A 20,642-nucleotide genomic window follows, 5' to 3' on the forward strand; every position below is an offset into this window, starting at 1 on the left:
TTACCTTTTTTAAGTTGACTATAATCTACTGAAACCAGGAAATGTCAGACACAAGTAAATCAATAAGACCATTTGCTGGTCTGCCACAACCCCCCATGAAACAGAGATGGCAATCATCATCTTTATCCCTACCACTGAGATCCCGCCATCAGGTTGTCAGAAGCCCTAAAATGAAAAACCAGGGCTTCTCAGCCCCTGATGCAGGTGGCCTGTGGAGCTTTTGAAGTATTATATATATTTTGAAAAAAGCAAGAAAAATCCATAGTTAAAATAAAAAGTACAAAATCATAGATAGTGAAAACCCTCCCTAGACACCAGTTCCCAGCCTTCTGGCCCCGAGGCAACTCCTATTAGGAGTTTCTTGTGTATCCGTCCAGAGATAATCTATTCATATGTCCACATGCATGTATGTGTGTGTTTATATGTTCATTGTTTTATATCCTATAAAAATGTAGAATATATACATATATATGTGTATATATATATATATATATATACATAAAATGTAGAGTGTATACATATATATGTGAGTGAGTATACACACACTAATATATATATATGTATACATGTATATACATATGTGTGTGTGTGTGTGTGTGTATATATATGTATATATATGTATACACACACACACACACACACACACACACACACATGGTCTTAAACACAAGTAGAAGACTGTCCATACACTCTCTTTTATAAATACCTTTTTCGCTTAGCCACATATCTTGGAGATTTTTCCATAAAAATTACCTAGAGCTGTATGTATATTTAGAATTGTTACTTACATTAAACCTTAAAATCCTACAAGTATTTGTATTTTTTTTTTTTTTTTTGGTCTTTCATGTTATGTTCTGTGTTTGCTTTGCTTTGTTGTGTGGGGGGGAGTTGTTTTGAAATTTGCAAATTTGGCAGACCAGCAGTCTCGTTTTGTTCTTCTATAATATATACTATTGACAGAATCTATTGCCTCCCCATCACGAATTTTATTTAATTCAGGTTCTTTGATTTTCATCTACCTTTCTTCCTTCTCTTTCATTACCTGATTTTGGCTGATTATGTTGTCATTCCTGGTTCATCTAGAAATAATTCCCTTCAATAACATTCTTCTAGTTTCCTAATGACCTTTTTAGTTTTAAACATATCTGATCTTCCTGGCTCTGTAAGGTAAGGAACTTAAGTCTCTTTTACTACCATCATGTCTTTCTCTTGACCACCTGGATTTTGTTAGTTACGTTATTTTCACATTGCCTTGGTTTTCCCTTCTCTCTTCTTTTCTATAGTCATCATTCCCATGACTGTTTTATTCTTAGATCTGTATGTAAATAGATTCATCATTTACTGCATCCTTTGTCACCATTTCTCCTTTATTCTCTTAGATGGCTGAGGTGTGTTTTCATGGTGTCTTCAAAAAGGCTCAGAGAGAACTAGATTCCTTGAGTGCTTGCATATCTTTCTGTTGGAATGTTCATTTGGCTGGGTGTAAAATAGTTTTGTCTCACCAGCTTTCCCTAAGGACTTTAGATCGGGTTCCATGTCTTCTACCATTGAATGTGTCCAGGCAGAAGTCTCAAGACAATCTGGTTTTACCCCCTTTTCAGTGTGTGCTTTGTGCTTTTATGCCTATCAGATTACTTTTTTTCTTTAAAGCCCAGTAATTATACCAGGATATATAACAACGTCCATGAATCCTTCCTCCTCCAGGATATAGTATCTTCTGTCAATGTTAAGAATTTAGCTTTATCAGAAAATTTTCTTAAATGATCCGTTCGATATTTTGTCTACTGATTTATTTTTTTTTTTCTTCTCCAAGGATACATACTATATGTTGAGTCAATTTGGTCTGTAATCCATGTCCATTATGTTCTATTCAGTCTTTTTTTTTTTTTTTTTTTTTTTTTTTACTTTTTGTTTGTTCACTTTCTTTTCCTTTTGCTCTATTTTCTCAAGTTTGGCCCCATGTCTTTGATTGCATTTGCATTGATATCATTTCTCTTTTGGCCAAATCCAATGCTGCTTCTCTTATCATATTCATTATATTTCTTCTTCTAGATGAGGTTTATGTTCATTCAGTTGTTTTATCATTTCCTCCTCCAGCTCCTGAGTATCTGCTTTTAGCTCTTGAAATATCGAAGTTATTTTTTTCACTAGTTCTCGGAGTTCATGGAGAATCATTTTGCTGTGTTTTCATCCACTGTATCACAAAATGTTTCTTTGTGTATTTCCTTGACAGCTTCTAGGCTTTGGGTTTTGGTTTTGGTTTTGGTTTTCTGCTTTGGGTTTTTTTTTTGTTTTTTGTTCTTTTGCAATATTTTGGATACGTCCCTGCTCATTCTTCATGAATGAGAGGAGTCCTTCCTTCCTGGATCAGCTGTCTCTGAAAGGATGGTCTTGATAGCAGCCAAAACAGCACTGCAAGTCAGCAGGGAGTCTCTCTGGCTCCATGTGAAGCTCTAACAGTGGGTTTTGTCAGAGTTTAGTCCTTACATCATTAGAACTAACAAAGATTGACAGCCCCAGAAATGCTAAGCATCACAGCGTCTCCTTTACTCAGCCATACAGGGAAATAGCTTCTTGCAGATCCAAGCATTTTCTAATTTCCTTCCGCTTCCTCTAGCCCCTCTGTGGTGTCACACACTATCCACGAGGGCTTTCAGAGCGGATCTTACGCCTTTGTCTTGTTGTTCTGAACGTCACTCACACCCTGGATGTGCCCCCAGGATGGAGAAGGCCAACTTGTGTCAGCTCTGCCATGGATATTCAACATCAACCTCCTTCTTCACTGACTGCCTTCGTCCTGGCCCAATTTCTGCTGTATATGGTGCATATCCCTCTGCTTTGAGATCATAGACATTTCCTAGTTTAAAAAAAGATGATTCCTCGATTCCTTTTATGCTTCTTGGTCTCTTTACTATTTTTGTTTTAGAGAGAGAGAGAGAGCACAAGCAGGGTTGGGGCAGAGGGAGAGGGAGGCCCCGGACAGGGGACTCAATCCCATGACCTTGGGATCATGACCTGAGCTGAAATCAAGAGTCAGATGCTTAACCAACTGAGCTGCCCAGAAGCCCCTCTTTACTATTTTCTAAAGGAGGTGGAGAAGCCCTCGTCTCACCATCTTAAAATTAGGTATCTCCACAGAGAATTATTTAAATAAATGCCTATTCTTTGCTTCTACACCCAGAGATTTCAATTTAGTACATCTTCAATGGAGCATAGGCATCTCTAGGCTTAAAAAGAGCCCACAGGCAATAAATATCTAAAGTGCATGTAGGGAAGCATTTAGGGTGCCACCGAACACTACTTCCATCCAGAGTATTGACTGATGAGCCGTGCAGGAGCATCTCGGAACGGAAAGAAATCAAGTCACCATTGGATTTATCCGTGTCGGCATCCTAGCCAGACCCCTCCCCCAGTGCAAAGACCGCCGTTCCCGCGTGAGGTTGAAGAGAGGCAGCTTATCCTCACTGTGCTGGTTTTGCACGGTTTTCTAATTTTGAACAATTTCAAATCAACAGAAGAGTTACAAGACGAATGCAGTGTCCATGCTTATACCCTTCACCTAGATTCCTCAACTGGTAGCATGTGTCACATTTGCCTTATCTGTACAGCCTCTCTCTTTTGAACCATTTGAGAATTAGGTGTAGATGCCAAGATACTTCACCCCCCGAATAATTGAGTGTGTATCTCCTGAGAACAAGGACACTTTGTACACTGGTCTGAAGTCTACCTGGTGCCGACTTGCCCATCTAGGTAGAGAAAGAGATTCAGGAGCAGAGAATCTGGCTCCCTCCATAAGGGCCAGATCACAAAATCACCCGGAGTTCAAAAGCAAAAGCAGGGAGTAGGGAGAGGGCGAGAAAAATGGTAGCATCTCCAGGGGAAAGAGTCCAGGCCAGAAGAAGGAAATGAAAATGTTTAAGCTGGTTGCTGCCTTCAGCAGAGTAATTTTGTCCCTACCCCCACACTAGGGAATACGGCCCAGTGAATGCCACGTTGCATAGAATTGCCTCTCTGATATTTAGAAAGCAGAATTATGTGATTTTAAAATGCAAGGAGCCTGAAGAACTTCAGAAAAATGATGTTTGGACACCCCCACCGCCCAAGCTTCTGGCCATGGCTCCCTGACTGATGGAAAAAGCAAACACCATCTGCCCCAGCGCCCAGTCCCAGGGAGGATCCAGCCTTAGGAAAGAATTTTTGCCTTGAGTTCCCTGAATCCTACCTCCACTCCCTCCCCCTTGCCTTCTGCTGTCCTCTGGGACGGGGAGCCTGAACAGCTGCTGCCTGTCAGAGACCAAGGCTCCTGGCCATGCTTGGCCAATAGCCTAACTTGTAACTAATGATGGTAGGAGTCGTCTTTCCTTTCCTTTGGATAAATGTCAAACAATTAGGAACCACTGAATGGTCGGTGAGAAGCTCATTACTGGGAATACGTGGTCTTGAGAAAGATTCACTGTGTTTGAGCAGAACCAGGTTTCGTGGCTCAGCAGCATGAGAGAGCCAGATGAACGCAGCACATGGTTATGCAACGACTGGTCCGCAGGGAGAGGGTCCCCAGCAGATGCAGTCACTCTCAATTTCTGCCTTTTGAATTGGAAGTTTATGGTTGAATTTTTAGGTCTCATAAGGCATAAGGAAAGCTATTTTTTCTGCTCTATTTAATTTTTTTTTTTTTTTTTGGTCACAAAATGCTTAAACTGCACAAATGATGCAAAACCATTTTCAGCGACACAGACGCAGAATCTCAACCATCCTCCTCTCGCCTCTGTCTTTATATAGGAAGGTCCCAGGGACAGTCCGAACAGAAAAGGTGAGGATCGTGGCAATCCTCTAAGAGGAGGGAGAGAGAGGGTTCGAAGAGAAAGGCTTATGAGAAGGAAAAGTCCTAGTCTCTCTTTCCTTTAAAGCCCTGAGATATGGAAACCACATTCCCCTCCAAAACATTCCCATTAACTGCATCCTCACTGCAACGCTTAGAATGAGGGCAGACCAGAGTGGCTGAGTAGGAAGGGGGTGGCACAAAGTGGGGAAAGAAGGAAAGATTAAAAGGATAGAAAACAAAAAAAGAAACAGAAAAATAATTTTTTTTATGTGTTGGAGTTTGACTCCATCGTGGTCAGACAACATAATCTGTGTGATTACAATTCTTTTAAGTTTGTTGACGTTTGTTGTGTGGCCCTGGATGTAGTATATCTTGATGTATTTTCTGTGGGCACCCAAAAAGAGTGTGTATTCTGCTGTCATTGGGTGAAGTTTTCTATGAATGTTGACCAACCCTCCTGGTGGATGGTGGTGTAGAGTTCCTCTGTATCCTTGCTGATTTTCTCATTCGTTGTTCCAGCAATTGTTGAGAGAGGAGTGTTGAAGTTTTCAACTGTACGGGGTTTGTGGGTTTGTTTCTTTATCCTTTCAGTTTTATCAGTTTTTACTCCACATATTTTGCATCTCTGTTGTTTGGCGAGGATACATTTAGGATTGCTGTGTAATTGCTGTGTATTTTATTCTCTCCGTCCCTGGTATTTTCTTTATTCTGAAGTCCACTGCATATAATAGAGCTACTCCTGCTTTCTTGTGATCAATATTTGTGTGGTAAATCTTTCTCCATCCTTTTAGTTTCAACCTACCTATACTATAATAGGAAATAAAAAGTCTATTGTATTTGCCTACATATTTTCTCTTTTCATGTCTTTCTCCCTTATGGTATTCAAAAATTCTTTCTTTTTCATTTCCTCTTTGTTTAGATCGCTTCCTTTAACCATTCTTTTAGTATGGGCCTGCTGGTGACAATGCCATTATCTTTGAGGTGAGTTTCTTTTAGACAGCATATGATTGTGGAGTTTGCTTTTTATAAACTCCGTCTTTGCATTAGTGCATTTAGACCATTTATATTTAGTGTAACTATTAATATCTTAAGGCTTAAGCCTGCAGTTTTATTCTTTGTTTTCTGGGTTTTTTTTCTCTGTTTTTTGATTCTCTGTTTACTTTTACCTGAATTTCTGCGGCTTACATGAACACTTTTTAGAATTCTATTTTGATTTATCTATAATGTTTTTCAGTGCATCTTTGTTTAGCTTTTTCAGTGTTGTTGTAAGCATTACTTTAATAACTTATCTACTAGTGCCAACATTTTCCCCGTTCCAGGGTAGTGTAGAAACCTTAGAGCCCTTTGTGACCATTTACCCTCCCCAATTTATGATATAATTGTCTTAAATAGTTCCTCTATCTACATTGAGAATCACATTGCACGATACTATAATTTTGCTTTCAACCATCAATATAATTTGGAAAACTCAAAAGAAAAAGGAAAATCTACTATATTTACCTATATATTTGTTCTTCCCATATCATTTCTCCCTTTATGATGTTCCCCAAATCCTTATTTTATTATTTCCTCTCTGTTGGGATAAGTTCCTTTCACTATTCTTTTAGGGTGGTTCTGCTGTTGATGAGTTCTGTCTTTTCCTTCATCTGAAATGCCTTGATTTCACCTCAATTCATGAAAGATACTTTTGCTTATATGGAATTCTAGGTTGACAGTTCTTTTCTTTCAGTAACTGAAAAAAAATTGTTGTTACCCTCTGGCCTCCCCGGTTTCTGATGAAAAACCCACTGTTTTTTTTTTTAATTCTTTTTTCCCTAGGGGCAATGTGTCATTACCCTGGATGCTCTCAAGACTTTCTGTAGTTCTCAGAAGTTTGATTACGATGTGTCTTTGGGTTTATCCTGCATGGGATTCACTCAGCTTTTTGAATCTGTAGGTTATTTTCTATCTGGTAAAATCTGGGACTATTTCAGCCGTTATCCCCTTGAATACTTTTTTCAGCCCCATCCTCATTCTCCTCTCTACCTGGTACTCTATGACATGAATATTATATATTTTGTTGTAGCCCCACATGAATATTATATATTTTGTGGGAGCCCCACATGTTCTTAAGATTCTGTTCATTTTTTGTTCATCCTATTTTCCTCTACTGTTCAGATTGGATAATCTCTATTAATCTGTCTTCAAGTTCGCTGTTTCTTTTCTCTGTCCTCTCCACTCTGCTGCTAAGCCTACTCGCTGAGTCTTTCATTTCAGTTATTATCATTATTAGTTCCAAAATTTCCATTTGGTTCTTCTCTATACCTTCTAAAAATTTTTTGCTGATGCATGGCTGTTTCTTTGCTGAGACTTTTGAATGACGGCTGATTTAAAATCCTTCCCAGATAATTCTAAAATCTGTGTCACGTCAGTGTCAGTGTTTCTCTTTTCTCATTCAGTGTGATCGCTTTCTGACTCCTGTTGTGACAAGTGATTTCTTTTTATTGCAACCTAGACATTTTGGGTGCCACGTTATAAGATTCTAGATCTTATTTAAAGCTTCTTTATGGCAGGGCCCCTCTGACACCATTTGGGCGGGTTAAGGGATTGCTTATTGGGATGTCAGTCTCCATTGACAGGGTGGGGGAGGATCCTTGTTGCTCGTGGGTGGGGACGAGCGTTCAGGCTCCCCACTGGACTCCCAGTGATACCACCCTGGCTGGAATAAGGCAGCTCATTATGCTTCCCCTATGGTCTCTGCCACACTTTGGAGGAGTTGCATTGTTACTGTTCAGTGGTGAAAGGAAGTGCTTACTCTACACTGGGATCCTTTTAATGCTACCCCAGTGGGAATGGGAAGCTGCTTCATTACTGCTGAATTTGAAGGTTAAGTCCAGGCGTCCCATGTAGTCTCTGGGGGACCCATTACCCCTCAGTAAGGATGAAAATCTGGGCTTCTTTCTCTGTCTTCTCTGAAACCACCCTGGCAGGAGGTTTGGGGCACCTGTCACAGCCTAGTAAGGGTGAAAGTCTAGCCTTCCCATTCATCCTCTACTCTCGGGGGGCAGGGGTGGGGTTGGTAATTATTTTCTGTGGCGTTTGGCTCGAGTAGAGGAGTTAAGGTCTTAAAGTTTTCTTTCTAGGTTGCCTTTTTTTCTGGTCTTTTTGCTAGAGATGGCAGACTTCCCTTGGGATGTTTTTATCTGTACCTGCTGACATTTCCAAGTTGCTGGCTTCTCCAGTAGGCACTCTGAGATATAAGAACAAAACAAAGCAAAAACCAGGAAACTCAACACCCCAAGATCCCTGGCTGGTGTCCCTTCTTCCCCCCACTTTTTTTGAGGCTTCTTATGTTTGTTATAAAATATAAAATACAATCTTCAAGGAGTTTTAGCCGTACTTAGTGGGGGGAATAAGGGAAAAACTACATCCACTCCCATCTTCCCAGAAGTGGAAGTCAGGGAAATTTTAAATAAAAAGAAGGAAAAAAAACAAAGAACGACAAAGAAGAAGAAGAAGAAGAAGATTGGAGTGGTGTTTTCTTATTTTCCTTTCTTCTCTAAGATCTATACTGCTGAGAATCAGCTGCAAAGTACCAAATAAAGGAGTCACTTTCGCTCTCTTCCCTCCTCTTCCCAAACAGAAGTTCAAGCTGAAAATATGTGAAAAGGAGTACCAGAAAATGATATGATGTCTATCAATAAATGTTCCTCATTCTCTAGCCCAGTAAATGTCACATTTGGTTATGAAATTGAATTTTGCAAAGTAACATTTTAAAAATACTCCTCCAACTTAGTGTCTTTTATAACTATCGACACAGATGAGAGATTGAAGAATCAAATCCCTTGTCCCCTGTACTCTTTCTCACACGCGTACGCAACAAGCTGACTTCCTGGGTGACTCCAGTAACGGGGGTTCTCAGCGGCCCTGGAGGCTCCGCTGTGGCACAGTGTCACTTCCCTGGATGCTGACAGTGCCCAAGATTGGTCCGGCCTGGGCAGGAGCTGCCATTGTACCCCACTGGTTACCCATCTGATTGGGGGATCCCCACGTGGGTCATCCAATATCGGGCAGCTTCGTCTTAAATGACTGGGTGATGTCCTGTCAAAAAACATGATCATAACCCTCTCAAAAGCTCTGCAATATCATTGCCTCACAAGCCTGAGCCACGAATGAATGAATGAATGAATGATTCATTGACTCCCTTCCTTTGCATTACAACCCAGCCAGTTCTTGAAGGGAAACGTAACGAATGGTCTCAGGCGGTACGGAAGAGCGCAGCCCCAGGGGAGGAAGCTGGCTCATTCCTGCCATTGGAAACTATAGGAAAACATTAGGAGGCAAGAAAATCTTGGGCACCGAGCAATTGCTTTCTTTGTGTAACCAAGATCCTGCCACAGTACCTTTGCACAGGGCTCCTTAATACAGCGTTGCATCGTTAGACAAACATAAGGCCTTCTAGTGACCATGTCAGTACCACCACTTGAATGACTCCTTAAAACAAAGTCAATCTGCCGGGTCAGGTGATTCGTTTCTAAACATCCCGTATATGTCAAAGTAACTAACCAATTATTAGTATGTCACTGTCCTGTCCTACTTCGTGAACGCCACTGCTACCCTCTCCGCCCATCTCTGATCAAATAAGAGAAACAATTCCATACGATCACAAATAAAAGGGATCAGAAGGGATTTTTTTTTCCTTGAATGGACCACATCTCCAAAACAATTTTGGAACGGCTCTTCATAGGTCCTTTCATCGCACCACATCCCGGAGCAGAAACCCTTTTGGAATGTTCTGTACAAATCATCAGTCAGCAATCCATGTCCAGAAACTCGTGACAACACAAGGAAACAAACCCTATTCATCCTACTCGTATTTTAGTTTTCCTTCGGGATTTTATTTTTTCTTCTTTGGAAACAAAGGGATTCATCCTTTTTTTGCTTTCCAGCTGTTCTTGAAGTTGTCATGAGTATTGCCTCTGAGGTGCCCTGTTTTGACAGCCGCGGGTCCAGAAATGAGAAGTCCTGTGACAGAAGCACGCGCAGGTGCTGGGGTGCTGAGAGTGGACACTAGGAAAGGGACAGTCGGGGACAATGTCAAGACAATGTCAAACACACCTGCGCCAAAGTCCTCAATGACGAATAGGGGGTAATTGTGCAGGCAGAAAAAGCAGGAGGAGGGGTGAGCCCATGCCATGTGTTCAGGTCCCTAAAGGGGCTCCTTTGGCTGGAGGATAGTTTAGAAGCGAGGAGGGGTGGGAAACGCTCCTGGGGAAGTACATGGAGGCCAGGTTTTGAAGCGAAGGTGCTGACCTACCACGGAATGGAACAGAGCTGGGAGGGCAGACCAGCCATTGGGACTTGGATTGTGGACCAACCGGGAGAGTAAAGGGAAAAGGAAGGAAAGAATACGGCATCTGCTCACCCTTTCTGGTCAACAGAGAGGAGTTAGCAAAGCTTGTGCCTCGGATGAAAGCAGGTAGGAGCGGCAGTGGCCGCTGTGAGGGGTAGGTTTCCTGCAAGATGGCGCTGGAGGCAAAACGAACCTTCTGAGAGCTGCTGACCCAGAAGAGAAGCAACGGATTGGGTGATGAGAGACGGACAGAAGAGTCCCTGCTGCTTCCGAGACGCAGCCCTTGGCAGTTGAGTCCTGGGGAGGCTGGGGCTGACCCTGGCAGAGACTCCTCCTAGAAGCAGGAATGCTTGCCTGGGAAAAAGTCCCCCGATGGCTGCCGGCTACAGGCTCTGCCGACTTCCGCTGCCTAGAAATCCTCTGTGCCCTTCTGCAGCCTGGCTCGGTATCTTCTTTAAAAGGAACTTCTTGGTATGACTTTGGGGATAATGCTTGTCCTACATTTTATGATATTTCCAGGAGCTCTAGGAAAGGAGGAATGAGTCACTCATCCTATTCAAAGAAACCAACCACACTGGGCATTCAGGAAACGTTGCTGGGATGTTGGTGCTGGGAGTCTAGAGGTTGGCCCACAGAATTTCAAGCAGGGGAGGACGCAGGCAGAGGTGGGGTTGGAGGTGTTCCGCACCCGGAGGGTCCACCAGTTTCCCAACTGTTAGCCCTTCAACCTTCAGAAGTCCATGAAGTCCATGCTTCCCAGGAGGCACCAAAGGACGTCCTCCAAACCCCTTCTTCCAACCTGAGCCCTCATCCCGAAGCCCAGGTGAATCAAGGGGATTTAGTATAAGCACAACCTTGAGTTTGATTTCATTTTTTTATAACATTCTCCTACCTCAGTGCATTAGGGCCATCGCCGGTCTGGTCAACGTGGCCACGGTGATGTCCTCATCAGGAACCCAGCAGGGTGACCTGTACAGAAGGGACCTTAGAAAGGGTGTCTGGGTGGGGCAGTGGCCCTCCCCACCTTGTGCAAAGGAGGCTGTATCCCCAAGGACATCCTGCATGGCCCTCCTTCAAACAGTTCCCTCCGGGTTTTTCACCCCAAACCATGAAAACTGGAGATCACTGTAGGAGCCTTGACTGAATGAATCAAGGAGGAATACTATCTAGGTAAAATTATATCACATTCTGATGGGCAAGTTCTTAATTCTTCAAACCCCTCTGCACCTTGGTTTCCAGGAAAGAGCTGTTTCCCCAAGGTGCTCTTGGAGGTTCAGACCTTGGCCCCCGTCTTCCCCTCACAGCTTCAAGCACCGCCCCAGCCCCAGCCGAAATCTCCCCCCTGAGCGACTCAGCCTGGCATCACGGCACCCGGCACCATAGCCCTCCACGGCATGCACCCTGATTTTCAACGTCGGCCCCGTATCGTCTTCTCGTGTTTTGCCACACGAGGCACCTGCTACACAGGCACCGGGTTCCCCCACGTTTCCTTGTGCTGTGTCTCCACCTAAGATCCTCTGCCTCGCTGTTCCCCTTCCCTCATGATTCTTCCTTTCTTCTTGACACATCGCAGCCCTTCCTCTGTGAGCCCGTTCTGGTCCCGTGGGTTAGAACTTCATTCTGTCTGTCTGTCTCTCTCTCTCTCTTTTCTCCCTTTCCTTCTCTCCCCTCTCTGTTCTCTCTCCCTCCTCCCCCCCTTTCCCTCCCTGTGCCCTCTTCCCTTTGATGTCCTTGGAACTCTCTTCCCCTCAATACCATGTACTACGGCTGGTGTATATGCACGTCTTTTCTCCTGAACTAAGCTGGAGGCTCCCTGAAGGCACATACAGAGCCTTCCTTACCTGCGTCTCCCTCCTGTTCTATCTGGTGCCCACCTTGTGGAAAGCAATCCATGTTTAAGCAACGGGTGAGTCTAGGGAGGATGTTGGACCTGGATCCTTACCACGGGCCCCAGCTCTGGCAGCTTTGTTTCTGGCAAAGCTAGCTCTTGGAGACTAGTTCCTGGGGACACGGTTCCCGGTCACTAGTTCTTAGGGACGCAGGCGACCCCAAGGTGAAAAAGGCAGGTGCAGAAGGGAGACTTCTTGGGCCTGACACCCGTCTCTGCTGCTCTGCCAGCTGTGCGGCCCGGGGAAATTTGCTCAACCTTGCCGTGCCTCAACCTCCCCATCAGCAAAGTGTGGACGCCCGTGCCCATTTCGTGGGGCCATTGTGAGAATCCAGTGGGATGGTCCAGTGATGCTCTCTCCACGCCGCCAGGCTAGATACTAAGTGGGAAAGAAATGTTAGGGGTTACGATTTTTATTGTCCCAAACCATGCTTGCATGCTGACAAAGAGCTGATGTGTGGTTTTTACATCCCCTGCCTTTATATTTTAGTGGCTACTCAAGACAATACATACGGTACCATTTATAAGGGTACTCATTTGATTGGCTGTTTGAGGATGTGGTATTTTCCTTTTAGATCAGCCCCCCCCCCCCCGTGACCTGCAGTGGCATCCCGTCGGGAAAGAGGGGGGAGAGATGTTGAGGCTGGAGACCACAGCCGGCGCATTTGTAGAGAACCCTGAGAACAAGATGGGAGATTGGAGGGCCTCAGCTTTCACCTGGAGGTGAGGTCCAGTTGAGGACACAAGTTCATAAAATAGCATTATGATTTCCCCCTTGATATAAATGTTCCTTCAAACAGTTGTAACTTGAAAAAAAAAATCACAGTTTGGTGACGAATAGAAGGACATATTTTAGAGAGATAAAAATACCCAAGATGTAAATATGACTGGTTTGAAATATATCAACTATGATGAGTTTTCCCCCTCATCCATAACGGCTCAGTTTCTGGGGAGCAGAAAGCGAGGCAGTTAGCACCACTGAAGACACGGGCGACGCTCAGCCCTGCCAGGTCTTTGCCCAGGGTGCCAGGGAGCCCCTGGCATGGGCAGAAGAGCCCCCTTCCACCTTCTCCAAAAGCTTTGCCCACATGACTCTCTCTGCCTCCCTCCATGCCCCCATGCACACACACACACACACACACACACACAGTTTCTTAGGCTTAGCTTTGAGCTACAGTTAGACTCAGTTATAATTGCCCTCATTAAAAACCTCTCTGTCATGTCAGACAGAGAGAAGTATATCTCTGGCATGGTCCCAGCAGAAAGCTACGCAGTCCTCAGCTGAAACAGGAGTGTGGGCATAAATCTCTCTCTCACACATACATACACACACACACACACACACACACACACACACACACCAATAAAACTGTTGAGCTTTTATTTACATCCCCAGGTATAGCAGAAAGAACACAAACAATAAGAAAACTAAATCCCCGCTATCCCTGAGGGCCTATATTCTACCTGAGGGGTTTGATGTGATTTCAACACAACAGACAGAATTTTTTTCAAGTATCTGTGGGCATGTTTTGCTTCAACACGTCATCATGATTCCTCGAAACTTTAAGTGTTTCTGTTATTCCATTAAATGCATGACAACACAATGGTAAGTAGCGTGGCTCCCAAAGCAAAAGAATTCAGCTTTTCCAAGAGGAACCTTGTATTCTGGTGGAAGGTTCTGGAAATGGGGATGTGAGGTGCGTGGCCACAAGCCACTGACACTATTCGCCCTCAAATAGCAAGAACAGACCATAACCCTCAGCCCTCACATGGTAGCCAAAGAGAATAATGACTACACGCACACACTCACACACAGGGATATAATCCATGAGTGTATTAACACACATTTTCTCATTTTTCTCACAACGGGCTTGTGAGCGAGGAAACACAGAGAGACACTATCTATCCCACTTTACAGATGAGCAAACTGAAGCTCCCAGAAGTTCATGGGAACTGGCTAAGAAATGGCAAAGCCAAGGCCAACAGCTTTCTAGACCTAGGTTCGTTCCTGGACTCTCCACCTTCTGTACTTCTCACTCACGCTCTCTCTCTCTCTCTTTCAAAGTGATAAGAACATGCAAGCACCACAGACACAGTAAATAAGAACAATAAAATTTCAGGCCAAAATACAGATGCCTGCATTTCTGGTTTTCTTTTCATTTTACAAGGGGTAAACTTATTCTTTATCCCCAGTATCGAAACTCTTGCTTCCCGGAAGAAAGATATTTCGTAAGGAAAATTCTTAAAGCAAACACATCTGTTTTTTAAATCTTAAAATATTACCAATACTCACACCCTCTCCCAAGCTAAGCACTTATAGACATCCTCTTCACATGGCTCCCTCGTCCTGGGGGCACCTTAGCGAACAGCCGACCAGCCTGTAAAGAGAAAACCCAGGATGCCGGCCAAGAAAAATAAAATGACTTGCTCAGGACCACAGGGCTTTTCAGTAACAGAGACTTCTGGTCGACCACGCGTGCATCCTGGCCGTGACAGCGGCACTGGTAGGAGCCTTCAGAGGAGGCTACGGAGAGGCGGGACTTGACTTTCCCAAAGGTTCTGGAATCTCTTACCCCCATCACAAATGATGCGGTGTGATACAAGGATGCATTGGAGCATGAACAGGCGTAGAAGTAAAAGTCAGGAAACGTGGTCAGTAGAATAGGGGGGGAAATGCACAGATCTACTTGTGTCCAGTGGAGTTCTTGGGGGGTAAATTTGGGCACACAAAGAGGAAATGGAAACTGGGGTGTCCAGGCAGAAGGAACAGTGGTGGCCAGGGAAGGAAAGTAGCTACAACAAGAGAGTGAGTGTGGAGGCCAGAACCATCCCCGCCAAGCAGCCCTGGCGGAAAGACCAGGATTAACTGCTTACTTGCCAGACAAGTCTGAGAGATTTCGAGCTGAGCGTTCGTGGGTCAAGTCTGCATTTTAGATAGAGCCCCGGGGCTGCTGCAGGATAAGCCCTTCAGTGTTGAGGTGCGACCCGAGGCAGGTGGAAGCAACACTAATGGTCCCTTTAAACGGTAGCAGCCAAGGGGGGTTAGATTGAAGACATGTGAACTACTGGGGGTGTGGAAGAAGGAGAGGGAGGTGTGTTCTCAGACTTCTGGCTTAGGCGCAACGTGGGTGGTGATGCTATAAACTGAAGGCAGAAAATGGAGAAAGAAGCCCGGGTGGGAGGGCTGGCGGAAGTGTGTGAGGGACAGAGGAGCTTTGGCAGGTTGCTTTGGAACATCCATTGAGCATCTGGGTGGAGTCGTCCAGTACCTACCAGAAGCCCAACGGAGAGGTCAGAGCCGGTCACCAGCCGTCTGTAGACAATCAGAGATATTGTTGCGGGACACAGAGAAGACAAACGCCGCAAACCCCAACGTGACGCCGAGGTCGCCGGGTGAGGACTCTTGTCTCGGTACCCCCGCGGGCGGTGGCCTTTCCTATTTCCGGGGGAGTAGAGGCTGTCGACCAGGAGAAGAGACCCGCACGGTGGCACCTCCGCTCTGGGCAGGGGCTTCGGTTTCCTCGACTGTGTCCCCGCAGGGTTGGACTTGACGATCTCTTAAAGAATCTCTTCCAGCTTTCCTGCGCCGTAATTCTAAACCTCTCTCCAGTGTTGTGAGGCTGGTAACTGGAACGTTTGGTTTGGAGGAAACTCTGAGCTTGAGACGAGGTGGAGGATTTGCTGGGGGCCGAGAGTGGGATGTCAGTGCTTCAGCGGGGTTGCAGGTGCAACCCTCCGCCCTCTGATGATAATGCGGGCGGGACAGGAGTTTGAAGACAGCCCGTAGAACGACTGAACCACTGAACACGGAAACAGATGCCATGATTCCCAGCATAAGTTATGATACGGATGAGTCAAACTGAGAGAGCCAAATGTAGGGTTTCTAAGGTCCCCTCCCCCCCTTGGCGTCAGAAGTTTCCATTCGACGACAGGGAGGAGAGAAATGCTGATACAGGCAGTGTTTGGCTTCCCCAGGACTGGGACATCCGACACATCTGAATGAAGATCGCTGCAAGGGGGTGGGGCGCCTGGGTGGCTCAGTCTGTTGAGCTTCTGACTCTTGATCTCAGCTCAGGCCGTGAGCTCACGGTCGTGGGATCGAACCCTGCGTAGGGCTCTGCACTGAGTGTGGAGCCTGCTGGCGATTCTCTCTCTCTCTCTCTCTCTCTCTCCCTCTCTCTCTCTCTCTCTGCCCCTCCTCTGCTCATTCTCTCTCTGTGTCTTCCTCCTTCCCTCAAAATAAATAGCTGCAAGGCCGACCCACCAGCAGGACCAGGTACGAAAGGTGGCAGGGTCCTTGGGTCCCAAGAATAAGGTGGTGCCACCCACAGGAAGATGGACGAAACTGACAGGGCCTCAGAAGGATATAATGCCTGGCATCTGGGTGCCGGTGCTCTGGGGACTTTCACCACTGGGGCCATCGCAGGAGGGCCAAGCTGAAGTGAGCAGTGATCCAGGGTGAGGTCCTAGGAGCACGGAGCCAGAGAATGAAGGAAAAGCAGGCCACACACCAGGATACCAGGAGGCACCGTGTCACCGGGGGGGGGGTGACAGCAGAGCTAGGCGCAGGGTTGTCGTGGATCGTCAACCCAGAGCAGGCGGAGGCAGAACAAGACCTGTCCTACAGGTCACGGATGATCGTCATAGAATTCTCACCTTGGAGTTGCTTTCATGCACAAATTGTCAGCAACCGCTAGAGTGGGCCCGCTTTGAAGCAGCCGCTGTGCCCATCCCTGTGAGCCGCGACGAGCTGCTCTTCGCCTGCCCCGGTTGACACTCTTAGCCTCTCCATAGTCATGCCGTTCCCGCATCCGGGCAGCAACCACCCGGCAGGCTGCGTATCGTGGGTCAGATGCCCCCACAGGTAGGAGGGTGGGTCGCGGTTCCCGGGTCCTTCTGTTCTCAAGGGCAACGATCAGTTTAAGGAAGAGGCAGCGCGCCGATCGCGTGGCTGTGAGTTCAGGCCTCCTGAAAATCACGCGTACCTGCGATGTACAGAGTGGTTTGTTGACACTGAGAGCGGACTCTTCTAGTTCGGGAAGAGTGGCGCCAGCAGGGTGAATAATCATTCTGTGAGCCGCGTGCCAGCACCCGAGCCGCGATGACTCAAGCGCTAGCCAGGCAGCTGTGACTTGCTCAGCGCTCTACCGTGGCCACGGGGAGTGATAGATGCCACGTTGGCTTCTAGGAACCGACATGTTGATGGCAGAGGGGCTAGAGCACGACCACGTGAAACGGAGAGTCCATGAGGTACTGATTGCAAGTGAAGGAACGCTGTGGTTGTTCAGAAACAAAAGGGCAGGGAAGGAATAAGGACAATAAGAAAATAACAAGAAACTTGGCTTTTTGCCTATCAGTTTGGCCAAGATTGAGGGGGGAAATGTTCTCATGCTATGGGCAAGTTGGCAAGAATGTAAGGAAATGAAGACTTTAAAAAATCTTTTTTTAATGTTCACGTAATTTTGAGAGAGAGAGACAGACAGACAGACAGACAGACAGAATGTGAGCGGGGGAGGGGCAGAGAGAGAGGGAGACACAGAATCCGAAGCAGGCTCCAGGCTCCGAGCGGTCAGCACAGAGCCCGACGCGGGGCTCGAACCCATGAACCGCGAGATCACGACCTGAGCTGAAGTCAGACGCTTCACTGACTCAGCCATCCAGGTGTCCCAGAAATGAATACTTTTATCCACTCCCAGATCCAGCGTTTTGGGGGACAACTGATATGTCAAAATTCTTAGTACTCCTACTTCCTGAACAATTCTAACCCTAAGATTTGTCCTAAGTAGTTAACAGGACAGGTGCACCAAGGTGTGAGCTCAGGGATGCTCATCACAGCATTTTATAGAATAGTGGAAACTTGTGAGCAAATTAAATGGAATCTGCTTGAAGAAATCACGGTGCCTTCATCCACAATGAATGCTATACAGTCTTTTAACAATGTGCTGTAGTCTACCGCACTGACCTCGAAGGATGTGGGATGTGGTGTTAAGGGAAAAAGTAGCTGATGATGTTGTACGGATAGTGTAGATATTTATATCTATAAAAAAGGAATTACATTTCCGTATCTGCGGATTTTCATAGGTACAGAAACGGGAATAAAAAGGTTTTCACCAAAGCGTAAACAGTGATTTTCCTCTGGGGGGGGGGGTGATTTGGGGGAGAACTGTATTTTCTGATTTATAATTTTTCAGTATTTTTGGAGTTCTTCAATAATGAGCATGTATTCGTTTCATACTCAGGAAAAGAATCAGGCTACAAAAAAGTGAAACAATGGCCAATGTTTCAGTTACTGCACATGTTAAGAACCCACAGAAATTAAAGAAATCTGAAAAAACTGAAGAGAACTTTACAGTCGAGATGACCATTATTCTTAACAGCTCAAAGTAATTTTTCCATTAGGACAGATTCCATTTATGTATGTATCATTCTGGCTCGCAAACTCAGTGGGTAATAACCTATATCCCAGCTGAAACAAAAAGTTTCAACCCAGAATAGATATGGTTATGAACCCATCAAAAGGGATAACTTTCAAAAGACCCCAGGAATTCAAAAAAGTAAGACAAAGGAAAAATGTATAAAATCTACTTAGCTTTTAGAAAAAAAGAAAAAAAGAAATCAAATGACTGCAAAAATACCAGCTCCAAAAATACCAAAAAAGCTTCACCAGGAGAAAATAGAAAGCAAAGATTGGCATATGGATGTCAAAAATCCAGTGTCAGAGAGGTTTTGAGAACTGGTCGTGCGTCACCAATTATATATATCCAAAATCAGTGTGACAGACACTCCCTTCCAAGAGCAATGGCAAGGTTTTTTAATGCCCTAAAAGTCTCTTTTCGGTGACTGATTATGTAGTAGCCAGAACATGAGATTTTTAAATTCGGTTCATCACCGGTGACCAAATTCTAATGTAGGAGGAAGAAAAGAAAGAGAGAGAGCTGTATCTGATCCTTTGTGTCAGTTCCCATTTCAGAGGTGTCTTCTACATGAATGTCTTTTCTTCTCATCTCCAGAAAAAGCACAAAGAAGAAACTACAGCGATGGCCAGGTTGACAGAATCCATGAGTGAGTAACTGGAAATTTCTTCTTTATTTCTGGTTTTAAACGGAAAACCACAAAGTCACACAAAACCCCCATTGCTTTGTGATTATCTGTCTTTCTCGTCCATTCTTGTGATCACCGAGGTCTATTTCACGTAGACGGGATTGTGTTGCTGTTACAAGGTGCTTTACTTGAAAGTCGTCTTGTGTGGGACTGAACTCTGTGCTGAAATTGTTACCCCAGTATGGGGTTTTGTTTATAGGTCTGTGTTGCGGATCGGGACCCACCATAATTCCAATCTCGCTTTTCGGAGGTTTAGGTACAGTCAGCTCACGTTTTATGGGCAGATATTCCATAGGCTGGATCATCAGCCTATGGAAAGAGAAGAAAGAAAGAATGGCTTGTCGTTGTTAAACCTTTCCGGTGTGCTTCCGAATTTTCAGATTCGAGGATTTAAAACTGGGGTGTTTGATGCGGAAGTAACTGGTAATGATTCAGGTTTGGAACAGATCAGTGGTATCAGGCTCTAAGCGCGTAAGTTAGATAAACGGGACACACGAAGCACTTTTAAGAGGAAAGAGGGATTAATATAATACCTCCTCCTGCAAAATGAGACATGTGGCTTTGTACGTTGAAGTTTAAATATTAAAGACCGCGTGGATATGAAATAAACAGACAATGCGGGGGTTTTTTCCCCCTTTGGAAATATGCATTGTCCTGGTGATAGAATCCATATCTCAAGTTACAAGGGAAGGTTGCAGACACTTCTGCATCATCATTCGGGCCATGAACGCCTTATTAAATTCGACTGCGTTAATCTTGCCCACATTTATCTTGGCCCCTGCTTTCTCCTTCGACTATTCCTAAATCATGAGACTATTAAAATATGTGTCTTTCTGTAGCATAGTCAATGAATCCTCATCCCCCAAAGTGTACCCCCTCCCGGAAAAAAAAATGATGGTAAAGTGTTCTTTACATTGAATTTTTTAATTCCTGACCCCAAATCCCTAATTTCCTGATTTCCTTTATCTCGAACGCAGGCTAATTTCACCATGTAAATGATGACTCCACAGGGGGACTGCACAGCCACCCCCAGCATTTACACGCCTCTCTTACACTCGTTTCTGTATCATCCCTGCCCTGTCTCTGCCTCACCCGTCTTTCTGACAGTAGTCTTGCAGACTGGAACGTTGCAAAGCATTTGCTCCTTGGTTTGAAAACCCCCAAATTGGTTCTCTGCAAGGGAGAGGAGCTAAGTCACGGAATGCACTCTTCTCAGACCTAGAAGGAAAGAGTGAGGTGGCCAGTACCATCACAAAACTGACGAGCCTATGTGGTCAAAATATGCAGGGACCGTGGACAACACCAGCTGATTCACGATCCACAGCACGTTTGCAGATTTCGTTCTAATCTCTAACTCCAAAGTCACCAGCACAAAAGACCCGTAGGTTCTCTGAATGCTGGAAGGATCGATGGCCTGGAACCCAGCATCATTATCAACAAATGGAGTCTTGAGCGTGGGGGCAAATTGAACTGGATGGTGTTGTGTGTGAGTTGTGATG

At 45.1% G+C, this 20,642-nt stretch overlaps 1 protein-coding gene across 1 annotated transcript in view; it reads left to right on the forward strand.

Moving 5' to 3' along the window:
- Positions 1 to 20,642, forward strand: part of KCNJ6 (potassium inwardly rectifying channel subfamily J member 6) — a 263,546-nt gene that overhangs the window by 58,080 nt on the left and 184,824 nt on the right. Inside the window, exon 2 of the mRNA XM_027041614.2 lies at positions 19,053 to 19,104. Coding sequence (XP_026897415.1) covers positions 19,080 to 19,104 — 25 coding nt within the window. The 5' untranslated portion in view covers positions 19,053 to 19,079. The remainder of the gene's footprint in view (positions 1 to 19,052; positions 19,105 to 20,642) is intronic.

Source organism: Acinonyx jubatus, chromosome C2 (assembly GCF_027475565.1).
Source record: "Acinonyx jubatus isolate Ajub_Pintada_27869175 chromosome C2, VMU_Ajub_asm_v1.0, whole genome shotgun sequence".
Classification (NCBI taxonomy): Eukaryota; Metazoa; Chordata; class Mammalia; order Carnivora; family Felidae; genus Acinonyx; species Acinonyx jubatus.